Genomic DNA, 21,182 nt, shown 5'->3' with positions numbered 1-21,182 from the left:
CCTTCTTAGCTCAACCAAAATGTCAAATAGACAAGTTGTTAAGAAAATCAACTAATTTATTTTAGATAGAAGAGAATTAAAATACATGTATGTTATTCACATTTTTTTCTAGTTATGCTAAAGTGACATTCTGGGAGTTACACTCCCAGAATGTCACTTTTGAAAGTGGAATTTTTTTATGGCAATGGAGAGATTCATTAAAAGATAAAAATCATTTTCTTTAAGAATGGAGAAAAACAGACAACAAAATATTTGTTCCTGTTATCTTCTAATCTTGTTTTCTTTTACTTTTTGCTGTCTTTATATATATTTCATAACCATACTGTATATTAAAATGTTTTCTATTTTTAATTAAGTTTTTATATTTCTTCTGCCTGGTGTCCTGCTACCACCTCAGTTTCACTCTAAACTCATTTTCTTCTCTAAATCACTCTTTTTAGGAGTCTCTTTGACACTTTTAATGACAATAAGCAGAAAAGAAGTCTTACTTCCACCAGGTGAAGGCAACCAAAAAATATATGCAGTGAAGACAAAATTTTATTTTTGAAATCCTACAGGCACTGTTGCCTGTTAAGGGTACTGACCTGAAACTGGTTCTCTTTGTTAGAAAGAAGAGTAACAAAGGTGAGAGAAGTGTTAGAGATGGACTTGAAATATTGAGATCTGATATAACTAGAATCTGCAAGACAACAGACAAGGCACTAACTTAATATATGCATCAAAGCTTTTTTGAAGGGTTGTTTCTATGCTACCTATAGTCAACTTGCTCATTTCTCCATCTACCTTTGACCTTTAAACTTCTACCTAGGCTTCAAGTCAAATTTGTATGCTTCCATCTCCATAATGCCTTCTTTGAGTTCTTTAGGTTGGTGGTTTTTTAGGTGGGGCTGTGTTGTCCACCAGGGCACTTTTGCAATAACTAAAGAAATTTTTGGTCCTCTCACTTGGGGAGAGGGGATGCTACTGGCACCTAGTGGTAGAAACCTGGGCTACAGCTAAAGATCCTACAATTCTTAGGTCACCCTCCCACAATGGGTAATTACCTAACCTAAACTACTACTATCCAGTAGCGCCAAGGTTGAGAAACTCTACTTCTTTTCTGCAAAGAGTTTATATGCTAACAAAATAAATTAAGCATATACCCAAACAGTTAGAAAAGCATGACATACATTTCCCCCCCTTTGTTATGCTTTTCTGTTTGGGTATATGCTTAATTTATTTTGTTAGCGTGTAAACTCTTTGCAGAAAAGAAGCATATATATTTATCTTTTTCTTCTCAGTCTTGAACACTTAAAAAGGAATGATTAAGAGAAGCAAATGCATTATAGAACTTGTAGTAAAAAGCTATTTAGCAATTGTGTTATTTCACATTTTCAAAGAATCTATTAAATTTGAGGAATACTTTATTTCTAATTTTTGTTTAGTTACAATATCTCAAGCTTGAAAAATACCTTAAATGTAATCTAGTCCAACTGCTGGTTTTTTTTTTTGAACCAACAAACATCTTTTGATTTTCTAAATACTGAATTGAAATTCAATTGCAGTCATCCTCAGGTGCCAGACTGTGAAATTGGTATTTCCTCATTTAGACATTATCAGAATATATAGTGGTCCTCTGTGCATATATATATATATATATACTGTGTGTGTGAATTCATTAAGAATATTAATTTCAGAGGTCACTAGGTGATCTTTATAGTCCTTTTCAACTCTGATGATCAGTGATTTAAATGACTACCTTCCCTAACCTATTTACTTACTAAGTAAGGCAAAAAGAGATTGCACGATGTTTTCCTCTGCAAAATATTTGTTTTCTTAATTTCTCATTAGTCCAGAGGTGTTTACATCTTCTACAGCTAATAAATTGTTACCCATTAATTACTTAATATCAAAGACATATTTGATCTTTACTAAAGACTAATACATTCTAATTACAACTTCTCTGTTGAACTCTTGTAGGACTTTTTCTCTAATGTTATTAATGGTCCTTGCATTTTTCATAAAATATGTATGTTTCATGAAAATATATATTTTTCAATTGGATTATAAAGACCTTAAGGACAAAAACGGTTATATCTTTTAAAAAAATCTTGTCAAGTACCTAATACAAGTTGAATAACTCTAATTCAAAAATTGAAAACCTGAAATGCTACAAAACCCAAAACTTTTTTAGCACCAACATGATTCTCAAAAGAAATGCTTATTAGAGAATTTTGGATATAATGCTTATATTTTTAATAAGCATTAAAAATATTTAATAAGCATAATAAGAAAAATATTCCAAAATTCAAAAAAATTCAAAATCTGAAATACTTTTGTTTCCAAGCATTTCAGATAAGGGATATTCAACCTGTATAGTGTAAATCTCACACATAGAAGACATCTATTCTTTCAACGCTTGAACTGGTGTTCTCAGATAATTCAAAATTCAAAGGGAGTACTTTTTCTCATACATAAAATTCCACGGGTGTTTTTAAATAGCCTCACCAGATAAATATTAAGCTCAGTGGACATTTTAATTAATAAGTTGAAAGTTAAGATTCATGAGTATTATGTTAAGATAAAAGCACATGAAGACAAAATTGTAAAAGGTTGCCTTTTTAACTAAAAGGTACTGACATTTTATTAAGCAGAAACTGTATTACTATCAGCAGAAAATAGTAAGGAAAACATCATCACGTTACTGGCAAATTTGGAAAGAAAAATCTTTGTTACTTACAGTTGAATTAAAACATTGTTTATAAATTATGACTAAAAATTAATTTTACTGCTTTGAAATATAATTCAGAAAATGTAATTGCTAGACTCAGCTTTGTTTTAATTGCCTGTGTGGCTTCAGACAAATCATATAATCCTGCTGGATCTACTTTTTCATTTCAGAAATTTCCTTGAGTGGGACAATTTGTTTCTACTATTACTTCCAACTTTAACCTATATGTGTATGAAGATTTGTAGTTAAAACCTCTTTTCCATGTACTATCTCATCTATTCATTTTGACAGTTTGTAAGAAAAGTCTAGGAAACATTACTTTTTCTCTACTAGTAAAAAAACAGGCTCAGACAGTTAAGTTACTTTACAAAATCTGTTATGTGGTATCCTGGTGCTGTTTCCAAGATAACTCTCAAAAATCCTTTCTGTGAGACTAAGTATACATTAATCTTTAAAATGTTTTGTTTTTCTCCATTTCAAAATTGAACTTTAAAAGATTAGACCTTCAGTGACAAATATAAGCTTCATAATTTTAAAATGGTATAAATATTTACACCTCATGATTTGAGCCAGGGCTAGCTAAAGAGGAGTAGTACACATGACCACTTGTAGTGATTGATAGTAGTTGCCTGAAGTGCTGTGCTAAGAATAATATTTTGAGACTAACTCGAGGCTCTGTGGCAATGTGTGCCATGTTAGATTCACCATGTATACCATGGATGATGGAAAGAGGTGTGGTGACAGAAGTACTTATAGGGGAAAGAGCCTTTTAAAGAAATTGCTGGGCAGGCTTAGTGGCTCAGCCTGTAATCCCGCGCTTTGGAAGTCTGAGGTGAGTGGATTGCCTGAGCCTGCAGGTTCGAGACCCACCTGGGCAACTTGGTGAGACCTCATCTCTACAATAAATCAAAAAATTAGCTGGGTGTGGTAGCGCGCGATTGTACTTCCAACTACTTGGAAGGCTGAGGCGGAAGGATCGCCAGAGCCCAGCAGGTCGAAGTTGCAGTGGCCGGGAGTGGCCACTGCACTCCAGTCTGGGTGACAGAGTGAGACTCCAACTCAAAAAAAAAAAAAAAAAAAGAAATTGCTTTAAAATTCAATAGTGTTCTACAAAGGGTCTGATATTGATTTGCCGTATATCAATTTTGTAACTTGTGTTAACTTTTGTTAGTAGAAAAAAAAAGTTTTCTGGACTTTTCTTTATGAAACTGTCAAAATGAATAGCTTACTTTTGCCATGACTGTTTTTTCTTTTCTTTTTGTAAAATATATGTTTTTTATTTTAAAGTTGTGGGGTACAAGTCAGGATTGCATACATAAATGGTTTAGGTACAGGTGAAGTTTTGGGCCTCCCATTGGACCTCACTTCACCTGGATTAGGATCAGGCATCCTTACTGATGTTATGTGAACCCCCCCTTCCCCCGACTGTGTCCCATTACTGCCAATCCTTTTTTTTTTGTAGTATTATGATAGGTGTGACTGCTTTCTTATTTAAAAGAGTACCAAATTTGAGTGTCTTCATTTGTAACTATAAGCCATGAAAGATATAGAGGCTGCTTCTAGTTAGAATTTTAATAAGATACAGCTTGATCAGAAAAATTTGAGTGTAGTATATGTGTGTGTAAGCACACATATTGACATATTTATTATAGTGTATATTTATTATATTAACATGTAATGCTACAATATATATTAGTAGTATAAATCAATAATCTCTGGACTATTCAGTATTCTCCTATGCTCCAAGAGAGGGTGAAGATGTTGTGACTGCTCCATGCAGTCAGTGAAGCAGTAATGGGTACTTTACACTTTTTATTTTTATCTAAGCATTACAATGCTTTTTGAGATAGACTTATTTCCTTTTTCAGCAGTGAACAATTATACATTAGGAAAGTTTACTAACTGACCAAGAAGATATGGCAAAGAAAGTTGTGGAGCCAGAATTTAAATCGGTATTTATCAGGTTCCAAACTTATTTTTATTAGCAAAATCAGGCTATGTCTTGTGGAAATTTGAGGATGCAGATATTTCCCAGGTGATGATCTATATTCTACATATATTTGAGAACAACTTCTGAATTTTGATTTCATTGTCTTTATGTGTTGCACAGCTTTAGGGAAGAAAGTGAAGCACACAAAAAGTAGAATATTTTCTTCCAGTTTTTGCCAGTGTGATGTCAAGAAGTCATTTTTCTGTAGAGTGTAATGTTTCATCTAATAAACATTGCTCTGGGTTTAGAGGATTTATTTTAATTGAGACAAAAACTTTCCTGAAGAACTTTTATTGTTGGGGAAGTATATTATAAATGAATGTTATTCATGCACTTGAGTTTGGTTCAAAAAAAAAGAATATTGAAACGTGGCAAAATATATTATTTTAGCAGCAGAAGCATGTAATATGGCTATAACTTAAGCCATGAAGGTAATTGAGAATGTCATTTTCTTTTTTCCAGATTCCTTGGTGTTACTCAGTTTTCGCCTACACATGCCAGAAAGGCATTTCCTTGTTTTGATGAACCAATCTACAAGGCTACTTTCAAAATCAGCATCAAGCATCAAGCAACCTATTTATCTTTATCTAATATGCCAGTGGAAACTTCTGTGTTTGAGGAAGATGGATGGGTTACGGATCACTTTTCACAGACCCCTCTCATGTCCACATATTATTTAGCCTGGGCAATTTGCAACTTCACATACAGAGAAACTACCACCAAGAGTGGGGTTGTAGTAAGTATTTTAAGCTTAATAATGTTTTTAGATAATATCTATTCTGTAAAGTACCCTGATTTCTGGATTAACAATGAATCATTTCTGACCTTTTCACATCGTATATAGCTGAGTTCTTTTTTTAATTCTTGGGGGGAGCAAAGTATCTTTCAGGTTTTCAAGTGTTGGAGAGGAACCACTTTTCTATACCCAGCACTCTTATTCCTTTAACCCCCTCCATCTCCTGCCTTCATTATCCTTGCCCCTCCTCATTTCCATCTCAACTCCTCGATATCTCTAGAACAGCTGTTGTCTGCTTTGAGGAATTGCCTGTTTGTATTTGTGTGACTGAGAAAGCAGCTTCTTTTTATTGTGAAATATTTTGAATGTACAGATGTGATGAATAATACAGCAAATTCCATATACCTAATAGCCAGATCTATAGAACTAAACATTTCACCATTTTTTGTTTCAGTCTAGTTTTATTGTTGAGAAAATGAAACATTGGAGAGAGTTGAAACCCTTTGTGTAACCCTCTCTGATTTCATAGCCTTGCTTTCTTCAAAGATTACTACTGTCCTGAATCTGGTGTTGGCTATTTCTGTGTGTATTTATCATATAATTATTAAGTATATATAATTATTGAGTATCATATAATTATTAAGTATAATAATGCATGCTTTACAGTGTCATGTAGTTGATTTTATATTATACATAACATTCTGCAACTTATTTTTATTTCATTTTATTTTCTTAGGGAGGATGAGCTAGAGGGAGCATTGTCTGCATTAAATTTGTAGTAAGACCTGTTAGGGACAGGGTGAGGGTGAATGGATAGGGGAGGAGAGGCGAGGGAGATGCAGCACCGTCGGAGCCGGCAAACCAGAGGTGCATGCTGGCAACCCAGAGATCTGAGTAAATGCAAAGAATTGCAACACACAGAGGTGAAAGAAGATAAGATTTTTTAAAGAAAGCTTCACCCCCCACAGACAGGGAGTGGGCCTACACCCTAGGTGAGTGTGGTGTTGTAGCCCCCGCAAAGTCCTGGCTTAAATCCCTTCCTTGGAGATGTTGCATGTGACTGCTGTGATTTTCTTATGGACTACCTGTGGATGTCTTGGAGATCCTGTGACACAGAGACCCATTAATGTCTGTCCATATTATCATAGCTCCTAGAGAAGGGTGTGACAATGATTCTAATTCTCCTGTACCTTCCTGAGTGACATTCCTTAGAGCTAATGGAGGGTGCACCTACCCTTATCTCCTAGGCATTCCCAGTGGGTAGCTTCAGGGGATCTTGACTTCACTGTAGATAGTGCCCAATCTACTGGAAGATTGAATCCTCACCTGCTCTCCCTCTGAGTGGTGATAACTTTTGTAATTACAAGTTTCATGACTTTTACAATCCTTGCCCAATGCATGATGTCTTAGGCCTTGTAAATTCCCTTTACTCTAGGCAAGCTTGATTGCCACTATGAGATATCTCTGATACTTGGTACCAGGAAGTCTGTTTCTGAAAAGACAAAGTCGGTAAAGTTAATTTTACCTAAAGTGTGCATTTCTCTAAAAAAATGGCTTCTACTTTCTCATCATTGTGTCAGAGTTTAAGAATAAGATAAAAAATGTCTTCCCATTCTCAGTCTGTCCTTTCAAGACCCAGATGGATTATCTTTGATTACTGTCTTTTGTGATACCATGGTATTCTAGACGCTTTTCCTGTGCAGTTGCATTACATTAGGCTAGACTATGCCATGTTGAATTAATGATTTCATCTTCATTTCAATGGCTTACATGGTATATATGCATTTATTTTAATTCCAAAATTAATCTTAAGAAAAGGTATTGCAATTTTACTTTTTCTAAATGAATAAAGTAAATTCAGGTTTAAAGAGGGTAAATAACTTGCCTAGTGTCAAAAACCAAGCAAATGGTAGAGTCATAAGTTAAACTTCTGTTCGTTTGAACCCAAATTTTGGACTTTCCCCTTGTTTCCTAGGAACTCTAAGTTTCATCATTTCTCCTGTGTATCTATAAGAAAATTCAGGTTGTGAGTCTCCCCATTCAATGACTATCATATTCAGTATTGCTTGATTGTAACAAAATAGGTAATTAGAAATCTCTATTTTTAATCTGCAGGAAGTTTATGGCTCTATAATAAACTAAATTTTGAAAAATTGTTTTAGCTAAATAAAATTTTCCTCACGGTCACTTTTAATTTAAATTATTGTGGAACCTGTTTAAAAATAAAATCTGCCAGCATACAAAATAAATGCCATTATGGAACTGCATATGGTGAATTCATCTCTATAACCATTAAGATTATGTACTAAATATGGACTATAGGAGGCTAGCAGGCATTTTACTCTTTTGGACTTATAATCATTTGATATGTTGAATTCCTCTGATGTTTGTTGATTTCTTCTATGGGCATCTCAAGGCTGTATTCATTGGACCATGCACAGAAAAGGAACATGAAGACATCTCATTTCCTTTTACGTCTTCAAACGTTGATGATTGACTTGCTGTGGGTCAGCTAGCATAGGGTACACTGGAAATGCTTTTTTTTTTAGTATTTTTAAAAAGTATCTTAAAAGTGTTCTCAACCCTACACAATTAGGCTTGTTGCTAAGTGACCCATGTTTAAAGTCAAACACACTTTAGTTATTAGATGTGACTTTTATTAGAGTTAATCTCTAAGTAATTAGAAAACATTTTAAAGTTCCTATTTAATAATTTTTATATGGAAAAGATAAAAAATGTTACCAGAGAACGCAAAGGTCGACTGAAATAAAATTTTAGATTGTATAATATAAAAATACTAAAATCAGTCAAAAAGGAAAACAAAATTGCCATTGGAAAGCTTATTGATCAACTGTGGAAATATAGTTCAAGCTTGACTCTTTTTTTCTGTCACCCTTTGAAATCCAATCTATTTTCTTTCCACTGCCTTTCCCCTTTATTACTGGGAACATATGGGATTGACATTTCTCAACACTTAACAGCTGGAAGTAGAAGAAATTTAGCTTTAGAATCTTGGATGTGAGATGGTCATGTGAAGTCCAGGTGGTCGTTTCAAATCATAAGCCAAAGCAATATTCTTTTGAGATGTGAGAGAATATTTTGAGTAGCATGTTAATAATACACAGCTGAATTGTAGCAGTGCCCCAAGTGCAAATATTTGAGATTTGATGATCACCATTATAATTGCTTATCAAGCTATCTATTCTGAGAAATTAGAAAGATTAAGAAATCTAAGATTCCTTTAGTGCAGAGGCTGAAGATACAGCCCTCAGGTTAAATCCAAGGCTGCAGATGTGTTTTGTTTACCCATCCCTAAAATAGTTTGATATTTTAAAAATTAGTTGTCAACATTTAGAAATTGGGAGATAGCATATAAAATTATTTATTTCTGGCATCAAAGCAGCATACAAAGCAGAAAAAGTTCCTCATCTCGAAACACCTACATTCTAATGAGATGAGAGACAATAAACAAATATATGTCAGTTGGTGATATATGCTGTGAAGAAAATCAATGTGCTAGAGCTGAGTGGTGACGACTCATTTACATGGGGCATCTGCTTCCCAAGTAACTTAATCCAGATCACTTTTATTCTTTTGTACCTAGTTCATTTATGTATATTACCTGCTTTGATACTAGAGACATTTGAATTTTGAATGAAAAAGCAATAAATTCACTAATTGTGAATTAGTAATGGTAGTATCCAAGAGTTTTCATTTGAAAGTTGTAGAAAATAACTTTAAGACAAGTTAGAAGACCCCAAAAGCAAAAACCGTGAAAACTAAGATAGACAAGATAGATCTCATCTAACTGAAAAACTTTTGCACAACAAAAGAAACCATTAGGAGAGTAAAGAGATAACCCACAGAATGGGAAAAATATTGGTAAATTATGCATCTGACAAAGGCCTAACATCCAGAATCTACAAGGAACTCAACAAAGTGAAAGGAAAAAACAAACAACCCCATTAAAAAGTAGGCAAAGGACATGAACAGACACTTCTCAAAAGAAGACATACAAGCAGCCAACAGACTCATGAAAAAATGCTCAGCTTTATTAATTATCAGAGAAATGCAAATCAAAACTACAATGAGATACCACCTAACCCTGGTAAGGATGGCTACCATTAAGTAGTCAAAAAACAACATACTGGCATGGGTGTGGTGAAAAGGGAACACTTCTGCACTGTTGTTGGGAGTACATACTAGTTTAATCTCTATGGAGGGCAGTGTAGTGATTCCCAAAAGAACTAAAAATTTACCTTTCATATCCAGCAATCCCTCTCCTGGGAATATACCCAGAGGAACATACATCATTCTATCAAAAAGATACCTGCACACACGTTTATTGCCACATTATTCATAATAGCAAAAACATGAAACTAATCCTTTTGCCCATCAAAAGTGAACTGGTACATATACACAATGGAGTATTATGCAGCCATAAAGAAGAATAAAATTATGGACTCTGCAGCAAATTGAATGGAGTTGAAGACTATCATGCTAGGTGATCTATCATAGAAGCAAGACTGAATACTGTATGTTCTCACTTGTAAGTGGACCCTAAATAATAGTCACGTGAACACAAGGGAGAGATGGGCAATCACAGGACACTGTTAGGGGAGGGAAGGAGGGAGGAGGATAGGAAGCCTGTAATATCACAAAGGGTACCAGATTCACTACCAGGGAAAGGAGAGCCAGTTAGAAGCCCAAATTTCACCTGCATGCAGCCTACCTATGTAGTTAATCTTCACTTGTACCCCATATTTCTATAATAAAATTGTAAAAAGTGAAAGCATCATTATGCTGACTTTTGACTAAATTTGTAAAATAAACCTTAAGAATTGAAAAAAAAAAGATTAGTTAGAAGAAATAAATTGCTAAGGGTTGGAATCTAGGAATGTGCTTCATGGAGAAGATAAGATTTATTATGGCCCTGAATGACAGTTTGGTCTTAGAGAATCAGATAATGTGTGCATATAATTCTTAGCTAGAGAAACGTTAATAAGAAAAGACAGAAATGGAGATAACTTTATGGAATATAGTGCAGCGTTACGGTCATAAACACTGATTTTAGAATCAGATAAATCTGTTTCAGAATTTTTGCTTTGCTCTGTGATCTTGGTTAATTACTTAACCTTTTTATTTTGGTTTTCTTAGAAAACTGAAAGTATGAATTATTCCTTTACAATATTGTTTTAATTCTTGTAATGTCTTACAAACTGCTCCAGAATTTCCTGGCATAAATGGCCATTTTAATATGTTCAAAGTTCCTGTTGGTCAGGAATTTGGAAGGGCTTAGTGGGGGAAACTTGTCCCTGCTTAGTGATGCTTTGTGCTTCAGCTAGGGAGGCATGATGACTGGGGGTGACTTGACAGTGGGGGACCAAATCACTTGAAGCTATCTTTGTATGGTGGTTGTGCTGTCAGTATTCTTGGATGTGAGCTGGGCCTGTCAGTCATAGCATATGCATGTGGCCTCTTCACGTGGTCTGGGCTTGTTTAAAGTCTGGTGGCCTTAGGGTAGTTGGACTTCTTACACGGTAGTTCAGATCTTCTATGGTAAGTGTTCCAAAATTGCTAGCTGGAAGCTATATAGTTTATTTTGACTTATCTTTAGAAGCCACACAGCATCACTTCTACTACATTCTATTGGCTACAAGTGAGTCACAAAGATAGTCTTGTTACAACACAAGAGGGCATATAGACCTCAGCTTTTGATGGAAGGAGCGTCAAAGAATTTGTGAATCTATTTTAAAACACAGTCTGCTCCTTGCCCACAAATTATTTACATTAATCTCATGTACAATATATACTCACTAGAGTGTCTCATCCCATTACAACATCAGTCTTAGGTCTGAGGTCCAGAATATCACCATCTAATTTAGGTCCAGGCACAGATGAGGTGATTTGGGCTGGGTTTCTTGGGCATGTTTCAAATCTCTCTGAAGAACTGTTAGCAAAAGAGAAATGTTATCCACCTCCCTTTTTTCCTATTAACGAATTATGGTTAAGCATGAAAATGAGTGTTGTAAAAGTCATTTCCATTCCAGAATGGAGAAAATGGGAAGATACAGTAGTCACTGGCCCACAGCAATTCTGAAATCTAACAGGGTACATGATACCAATTCCTTCAGTGTGAGTCAGTGCTGTTCTCTGTGAGTTGTTCTTGTAGCATTTGACCCCCCACCCTTTGGGCTCTTAGTTTTGCCTTCTAAGGTCTCCTTTCTTTTCCAATTAAAAAGTAGTTTGTGTTTACAATTAAATAATAATTGAATACAAGTACAGTTGGCTTTACTATCCATGGGTTCCACATCCATGGATTCTACCAACTGCAGATTGAAAATATTAAAAGAAAAATTATGTTTGTATTGAACATGTACTGAACTTTTTTTTCTTGTCCTTATTCCCTAAATAGTACAGTGTAACAACTATTTCCATAGCATTTACATTGTATTTGGTTTTATAAGTAATCTAGAGATGATTTAAAGTGTATGAGAGGATGTGCAAAGGTTGTATACAAATAATATGTCATTTTATATCAGGGACTTGAACATCCTCACAGTTTGGGATTTACAAGAATCCTAGAACCAATCCCCATGAATACCAAGGGATGACTAGTTTGTGTCTGCAACTGAATTGAATAACCTCAGCTTGCTTCCTCCTAGTAAAAAGTCAGGAGTCCATGGGCCTATTTTTCTTTTGTATTGGCTGTGTTACTTTCAGTCCAAGCAGGTATACTTAGGCAAAGAAGTGTTGGCTTTTTATGTATCAAGTTCTATTCACTCCATTAGATAAAACTATACCCACAGATCTCTTTAAGATCAACCTTTGTCTACTTTGAGGCTTTGTGGAATAAAGATTCTTAGATGCTCTATTATTTAACAGAGGCTTTATGAAGCATGCCCTCAGGATCTTTATAAAATCTTTGTCTTTTTGAAAAGGTTATGGGGCATTGCTTTAAGAATTTCTGAGGTGTTAACAAAGTTTTGCCATTGGCTTCATCTTTAGATCATGTTTTCCTGACAGTGACCTGTTTTTTTTTTTTTTCTTTTTTCCCTGAAGCTGTTTCTTACTTTGAGAATCTTCTGACATCTGGAGAGGCTGTGGAGGAGAAAGTTTTAATTTCAAATCCAGCCAAGTTCTGGCTCTTTTATATGTCCTCTAAATTTTGCTTGAAAACTGGGCAGTTTAATCTTAACCTCATCTTTTCTGTTTTATAATTTTCATGGACAGTAAGGAGAAACCAGGTGGAATTTTCGATGTTCTGCCTGGAAATTTCCTTAGCTAGAAAATATTGTTCATTAGTTATATTTTTAATTTTCCATGGTACTACAGGTAACAGGGTTGCCACACTTTCTTCTGCTGTATAACAAAGGCCCCCTTTCCCTCAACTTTCAATAACATTTGCCTTACTATTATTCACGTTCTCACCAACAGCCTCCAGTAGGCCCATGGGCTTCTGCTAATAATCCCCTCAAGGCTCTTCCAGATTTTACTCATAGTCTAGTCCCAAAGCCAATGCCACATCTTTTAGATGTGTGTTATGGCAGCACTTTGCTTCTAGGTATTAAAAGTGGTTCCAGTCAATATTGCTGAATAAGAAATCATCTGAAACCATAACAATATAAATATTTTTAAGGCTTGTGGATTCTGTGGACCAAGAGTTTGGAGAGTATAGCACTGAGTACAACTTGTCTCTGCTTCACGATGCCCACGGCCTCTGCTGGAGAGGCTCATTGATTGAGGTTAACTTGATAGCTGAGGACCAGAATCTTGCGATAGCTTCTTAACTGAGTAACTTGATTCTGGCTGTCGTGTAGAACCTCAGGAGAGGTTCTCATCTGAGGCATTTACCAGTGGTCTTTCATTTGGCCTGAGCTTCCTTATAGCATGGTGGCCTAATATTGTTGCACTTGTTACTGGAAAATCAGGCCTCCAAAGGTGAGTATTCCAAGAGGTTTATACTGCCTACTCATTCCATTCTAAATGGCTACATATTTTGTATTAGTTTCAATCTTTTTTTCCCCCCTTCCTTTTAGCAAAGAAGAGACAATTTTATCACTTCATACAGCCTAAGAATTTAAACAGTACCAATTATGGTTCATTCTGTTAGTTACAAGGTCGTCACTGAGTTAGCCAGAGTCTCAGGAAGGGGACGTAGACCCCTTCTCTCAATGGGAGTAGGTTCAAATAATTTGCAGATTCATTTAAAAATCATCATAGTTATAAATATTATAGGAAACTATGTATATAAATTTATAAGCACAGCGCCTGACACACAGTATGCACTCTGGCAATGACAGTTAAGTTGGTGACCGATTCACAAATCATATAAGGGAGTAGTGGTATGTAAATTTGAAAAGCAGATGGAAATAGATTGTGGAAGAGCTTGATGCTAGTTAAATTTTAAGATTTTATTTAGTTAACCTTAAGAGCCACTGGAAATTTGAAAGCTGGAGACATGATATGTGTAATTTGGATGTCTGCCTGGAAAAAGTATGCAAAATATATAGACAGGGTGGGATTGGAAGCAGGGGGTCTATTTAGCTAAGAAACCCTGCACTAGAGTACTTATAACTGAAATGGATAGGATAGTGTATATACCAAAGGCATTTAAAGAAAATAATTAGTGGGAATTGGTGAGGGACAAAAGACAGAAAAAAGAAAACATGGGGAAGTAGAAGAGCCAAGAGACAAGAATGACTTTAACGTTTAAAATAATAATAGTTCTATAGATTCTATTTTCCAGACTTATTGTCTATTATAAATTGGCTATGATAGCCAATGAGGGTTTTCACTTTCCCTGGTCAATCTCTTGGAGGAATGACTCAAACTGCCTAAATAATTAGCTCATTCTATTATAAATGATTATGTAGAATATAATTAATCTGCATTTTTATTAGCAAGTAAGAAAAAGCTAATTTAAGTTCAAGCAAAAGCCAGGCTTGGTGACTCAGCCTGTAATTCCGCGCCTTGGGAGGCTGAGGTGAGTGGATTGCCAGAGCCCGCGAGTTCGAGACTCGCCTGGGCAACTTGGTGAGACCTCATTTCTACAATAAATCAAAAAATTAACTGGGCATGGTAGCGTGTGCCTGTAATTCCAGCTACTTGGAAGGCCGAGGCAGAAGGATTGCCGGAGCCCTAGCAGGTCGAGGCTGCAGTGGCCGGGAGCAACCACTGCACTCCAGTCTGGGCGACAGAGTGAGACTCCAACTCAAAAAAAAAAAAAAAAAAAATTAGAAAGAGATTTGGGTGAATCAAGGAGTCCCAGGTTAGGAATGGATTTGGGGCTTGTAGCACTGAAAGGAACTCAGGACTTCTACTTCAGTTCTTTATCAATGCTTCATCTGCATTAAAGTAAGTAAATTAAATAAGTAAATTCCCTCACTCATGGGGATTAGGCTACCTCTCATCTTTGGTTCATATGGTGGAATGTGGCTGCCCAAAATTCCCAAGTTTTGCATATTGTTGTGCAGACCCCAAGAAAGAAAGTGACCTTTATCAATTTCCAGACTCACAGGAAGTGAGTTGATTGTGCTGGCATTGGTCATGAGATCAACTATGGTCATTGTGTATAGAGCACACATGTGGCATCCTACCATAGGAATGTGGCAACTTATGCTTCAATATTGTGGATGGGAGTTGCAAAAAAGGGGGAACTTTGGAAGAAACGGTGCTGGGCAAAACAAACAAACACAAACAAGCAAACAAACAACAAAACTTCTACAAGTGTCCAAAGCATACTATTTAGTTTTACTGTATAAACTAACTACAGTAGGAAAGATATACAAAATTTACAGTGGTGATGTGTTGCATGTTCATTCACATCCAGGAAAGTACACGCACACATACATATAATACACATTTCTGAAGCTCATTTTTCTAGAGGTGATATTCTATATATACACTTAAAACATGGAACTATTATTTTATGAAGTTTCCTATTGAAAACAAAATTTAGTCTCATCTTAATAAGAGAATTAGATGAGTGTAGGTTAATGTACTCTAAGCAAGTATTCTATTAAAAATATCATGTTAGTAATAAGAGTTCTGTTGTCATTAGACATTCTAGTAAGATTGCATTACAAATGTAATAATGGCCCATACAGAAAGAAAAAGAAATAGTATAAAAAGAGTTGGAATACAATCTATTTAGGAATATAAGTAGAGGCTTCCTGCCTACCCCAGGAAGAGTTAGTCATCCTCCCCCTCTCTACTCTTAGAATACTTTGTACACTCATATCTCATAGCTTTTTTCCTGCTGTTCACAATCCGTTCTTGCTGACTGCTTTGTCTCTCTAGACTATGAACTCTTTGAAGGTAGGCACCATGATCTTACCCATCTTTGTAAGATCAGTAGTTCATATCATATGTAGAGGATGACAGATACTCAGTGAGATTCTGCTGGATGTCTAAATGAGTGAATTCCCTTCAGAGAGATCATAAGGTCAAAGGTTTCTAAAACTTTTTGGCCAGGTCAATATGTGGGGCATGAAAATTCATGAGAAGTAATTTTGATCAATATTGAAATGCAGATAGCAAATGTTATGACATCGATATCACTTTTGAGGAGCTCTGAAGGAAGATGTGAGTGAGGAGAGTTAGGTACTGAGGAGCAAAGTTTATTGCCAAACGGGAAACTGAATCCAGAGTACACTCTGGAGAATCTGGTACAGGGGTGGGTAAATGGGATGGTTCTTGTAATGGAAAAACAAGGAATTGTCTCTGTTCGCCATTAGGAAAGCAGCCCCTAAGTATTGTTGACTGGTTTGTAATAGCTGGGCGGGCCTGAGGTGGCTGAGTATTCTGTTGCCATGTGGGTGCCTGTCTTGAGATTATGATGTCCAGCTTACCTCCACTGCATGAGAGATATGCTTGAACCAGGCTTTAGTCAACCAGTCAGGTCTGTAGTGGTATTAGCAGGCTACAAAGTCAGTCAGGAGTTTATTAGAGTCAAAGAGTTTGAGAACTTAAAAAGAAAAGAATAAAATTGATGAACCTCCAGAAATTTCATTAGTGTGGTAGGAACAGAGCCAATAAGTTCTGTTAAGGAGTGAATATAGAGTGAAGAAATGGTTGTAGTGATTGCAGACTATGTTTTTAAGAATGCTAGTTAAGGGAAGTGATAGGAATATACATTTACACAGAGCCTGTTGCAAGGGATTTTTAGATTATGAAAGAGCTGAATCCTTAAGAAGAGAATAAAAAAGTCTCTTAGACAGCAGTCAAGGGCTATCTGATATATAATGGCTTGTGTCTGTAGGGGAAATAGCAACACTCTTTTGTGCCTTTCTGCAGTTTTAAGAACCCAGGGATAGAACTAGAGAAAATGGATGTGGGGAGATTGAACCTGGGGAATTGACAAGGCACACATAGCTTGCCGTCAGGAAGGTAAGACATCTAGAGTGGCCTTAAAAGCACTGTTGGAACCATTGGTCATGGTATCAGAGTGGTATTCAGAAAGCAAGGAAGTAAATTAACACATAATGGGAATGACACTCAGAAAAATGGATGGGAAGATTGACGACTAGAAGTCGTCATGAGAATAAAAAGTAGAAGCGGAGAGATAAAATGGATGAACTGGAAAGACTATCTGTGACAGAGAGGCTAATTTCAGATTTCAAAGTAAGTCAGAGGAATATTAAGCTTGTTATTCCAAAGTTGATGGATGAAAAAGATTTAGGTTAGAATCATGGCGTGAGAAGAATTAAGGTAACCATGAAGTTGTATTGGAACAAATGTTAATTAACATGAAGGAGGAATCCTTAAGAATGTTGGAGACTCCTTGAGAAGACTGCAAGCCAGGCTCCAAACTCATCAAAGAAATGTGTGAGTGTCACCTATAGGCTAGATAGAGAAGAGGATTAGTAAAGGTTATGAAGAGAGTTGTTTTCATGGAAGTGGAGGAACAGTGGTGTAAAAGCAGCAATGGCAGGAGCTGGGAAGGTGCTCATTCCTCTCACTGGCTCTGAACATGGATAAGAACAGATCTGCAAAGGATGAAAATGTGGGCAGAAGTAGTGGGAGACAGGGGTTTGTGCAAAGGATAAGAATGTTGAAAATAAGGATTACTTATACAGTGGGCAGAATAGTAGACTGGAGGAACATGTTAACAACAGAAGAGGGGGAGGACTGAGCAGGCCCAATTTAGTTAATGGAGGAGCTTATGGAGCTATCCAACCCCAAAGTTTCCTTTGGGATGTTGGTGTAATGGAGTGTGCCTCAGCAAATTTGCATCCCTTGGTGTCTGGCTTGGGATGATGGTGGATTTGGTGATGAATGATAATGGGTTTTATTATATAATCCATAATGTATCAACCGCCCTGAGGTTTAAGCATCTACATATCAAAGAGGCTAATAGAAACTAAGAGAAGAAACTTGAAGTGAAAAACACAAACCTACAAAACAGAACAGTTTGGTCACCGCATTCATGGCTATAGTATGTTTATACTTGATAATATATATCAGCTTGCATGGTGCACAGCTAGGTCTATTTCTCTTTTGGTAATGAGGCGGGAGGTGATTCTGAATGTGATCCTCATTCCTTTATTCTTTGACAGGATTTTGGGTGACTGCAGAGGAACTTTCCAGTTCACTTGTCTTTTAGATAAGGTCCAGGCATATCTAAAATAATGGCTTATAATCTGATAATATAAAAAGTTTGCCTTTCATTTTCTTACTTTTTTTTTGCTATTCACTTTCTGGTTTCAGATTTATTATTATTTTTTTTTACTTTTCCTCTTCTTTTTCCTTCTTGTTCTTTAGGATTTTTACCTTAAAGGATGGTTTTTAGCCAAGCCTTTATAATATGCTAGAGGTAGAGTGTTGAATAATATTGAGGAAGGAAAAGGTTAGAGATGAGGTTGAAGATCTGTGCAGGAGTCAGATCATGAAGATATTTGTGTGTCATGTTAAGGAGATTTGATTGTATGCTTTAGGTAGAGGGGAACCATTAAAAGATTTGAGCTTGGGAAGACCTCAGATTATATCAGGAGCTTTCATTAGAATCGTGGGGATAATGCAGAATGTCTTATCCTGTTGTGAAGAGACTCTCAATTTCTTTTCCTCATTCTCTACCTAACCAGGATCTGATTTCCTGTTTCACTGAGGTTGCCATGTTGATCTAGCTCAACTTTCTTGAGAATTAAGGAACAGGCATTAAGTGACTGTATGAGCAAGGAAAGGGAGTTGCTTAGATTGCAGCTGGCATGAAAAAGTAGTCAAACTTTTAAAATCCAGTTTTAGACACAAAATGTGCTGCATTAAAGAGAAGAATCTCTGGATAACCATGATATAAAAGAAAATGATGAGACAAAATCATATTCTAAAGGTTGATATTACTTGGGTTGAAATGATTCTTATAGGATTTGCTGTCAAATTTCAGAATGATTAACTGGGATATTTTGTTAAGATAGATTAATATTTCTAGGGATGGGACTTGTAGGAAACAAAAAGAAAAATTCATTTTCAAAGAATTAACTATTATTTCTGGAAGGCCTTTGTATTCAGATGGAAAAATAAGGCTGAATATTCAGAGTGGAAGAAGATATTAAAAGTACTAACAGTACTGTCTGTCCTCAGCCACTGCCACCTACTAATGTTTCTTGACTTCCTTATCAGACCAGATGGCAAGATGGAAACTCGCTGGGTCTGTGAGATGCTGTTGTTTTCTGGTTTAATTTGGGGAGGAACCGGCAAATGCCTAAAACCAATCACTACCCATATGTGCTGTTCACATGGCACTGAAAATTATTTCTTACCACATTTCTTTAAACTATTCCTTTATTCATTCTCAAATATATGTTGAGCAACTGTGTTCACTCATGAACTGGGATATTTGGAAAATTCTGGCATAATCAGGAAGAGCAAAGAGAAAACTGGACAGAATTCACAAGAAGTTCACAGAGATATGGGCTGTGAGTGACAGGGAGAGGGAACATTTCTAAACTTTTCTGATTAATGTTAATTAGCTAGCTGATAAATACTCAGTGTCTTCTCTGAGCTTAGCACCATGGTAAGTACTGTACATAAACCAGTGTGCAATACAGATTTTGTTTTCAAGGGATTTAAGGGCCAGGGGATAAGGCAAGATAAACTTGTTACCACACACTGAATGGTACAAGACATTATTTTACAAAGGAAAGGTAAATTCACTGGGGTGGTAGATATTGAAGAAGAACAGAGAAGGAGGTCAATAAAGGCATGGATAATTGCTGAAATGTATTGAATCTTGAAAGACAGGTGGATATGGTAGGTAGAGGCACATTAGAGAGTCTTTGTGAAAGGAAGAGTGTCTGCAGAAAGGATGATCATTGGGCTTTCTTCAGAGTGAGAAGATTAATATATCAATTAGTTGGTTTCAAATATCTGGATTCAACTCAGGAAAACTTAAGCAAAGGAGAAAATCAATGGTAGGATCCTGAGAAGTTCACAGAAATGAAGAGTTAGGTAATTGTCTTTGGAAAGATAGCCTTGAAGATCTAGACAGCAGATATTAATGAACCTCAGGGCACCACCATCAGATTGTCTTAGATGCAGTCCTCAGGAGAGAAAGAGTGCATTTTTTTTCCCTCCTGAATTGAGTGCTCACTTCAAGGGATGATTTAGATGCTAAGGCTTCTTCATTAGCACTCTTGTCAAGGGCAGATGGAATTTTGGTGTAGCTTTTCAAACAAAAGATGACATGGCATTATCAAGAATTTGGAAAGTGTATCTTGTAAGTAAAAACATCAGATAAATGCAGGTATAACTTATTGAGTACTAACTAGTTGTCTGACACTGTTCTAAGTATTATTTCTTTTCATACTTCATTTAACACTGTGAGACAAGAACTGTTATCCCCGGTTTCTAGATGAGGAAAAGGAGGTCCTGAGAGAATGAAGACCTAACTATTCCATGATTTTGTGACTCACAAGTGGAGAACCAGCATTTAGACCCATGATGTCGAGTGCTGAAGATTGTTCTCTTCACTATGCGGGATTCAGAAAAAAGATACTGGATGGAGAGTTGAAGGAAATAAAATTGGATAAGTAGAGTGAGGTCAGAGAGACAAGTTTAGATCACAAAGGGAAAGAAATAAGGATCCTAAAAGGATAAGGGAATGAGAAGATTAGAGGGAGGCTTAGGAACTATTAAACTGGAAAAAGTGCACCAAACAATTTGGAGAGAAGAGAGCCTGAGGTCATGAAAGCGCACCAGGAGATCATGATCTCTCATGAATGGTGGAGTTTCAAAGGTTCAAACCTGGTCACGGTAAGTTCTCTGACTAGCCATCAGCATTTTTCAAATATATATATATATATATATATATATATATATATATAACTGGAGGCCTATTACAGTTCAAAAAATAGAAAGAATCCAGCTGGAAAAAAACTTCACAGAGTGTATGTATATATAGTATGTATAAATATATTTATTACCTTGGGCAGTTCACAGCTCACAAATATGTGGATAGCGTGTATGTGTGTGTGTGTGTGTGTGTGTTTGCATGCATGTGTGTCCTAGGAAGCTCACGGATAATATATATATATCCACATACATACACACATAATCACATCCATGACACACAACATAGTTTCTTGCCAACTGTAGTTTCTCAGTAAATATTCAAAGCATGGGTGATATAAGATGGCAGTTTGAAGAAAAAATTGATAGGTTTTGATGAGTGCCTGTATTTGGGTGACAAAGAAATAAAAATGAACCAAAGAACACCTCAGAGTTTCAGGTTGTTTGACTGAGAGGAT

At 36.1% G+C, this 21,182-nt stretch overlaps 1 protein-coding gene across 1 annotated transcript in view; it reads left to right on the top strand.

Moving 5' to 3' along the window:
• LOC103256107 (thyrotropin-releasing hormone-degrading ectoenzyme-like) overlaps nucleotides 1-21,182 on the top strand; it is a gene marked incomplete at its 3' end in the record, with an annotated part of 118,747 nt that overhangs the window by 9,615 nt on the left and 87,950 nt on the right. Inside the window, exon 2 of the mRNA XM_008054002.2 lies at nucleotides 5,163-5,436. Within this exon, the coding sequence (XP_008052193.2) occupies nucleotides 5,163-5,436 (274 nt within the window). The remainder of the gene's footprint in view (nucleotides 1-5,162; nucleotides 5,437-21,182) is intronic.

Source organism: Carlito syrichta, unplaced genomic scaffold (assembly GCF_000164805.1).
Source record: "Carlito syrichta isolate Samal-C Ts95f unplaced genomic scaffold, Tarsius_syrichta-2.0.1 Scaffold288927, whole genome shotgun sequence".
Lineage (NCBI taxonomy): Eukaryota > Metazoa > Chordata > Mammalia > Primates > Tarsiidae > Carlito > Carlito syrichta.
This window is presented reverse-complemented; position numbering and strand designations above follow the sequence as displayed.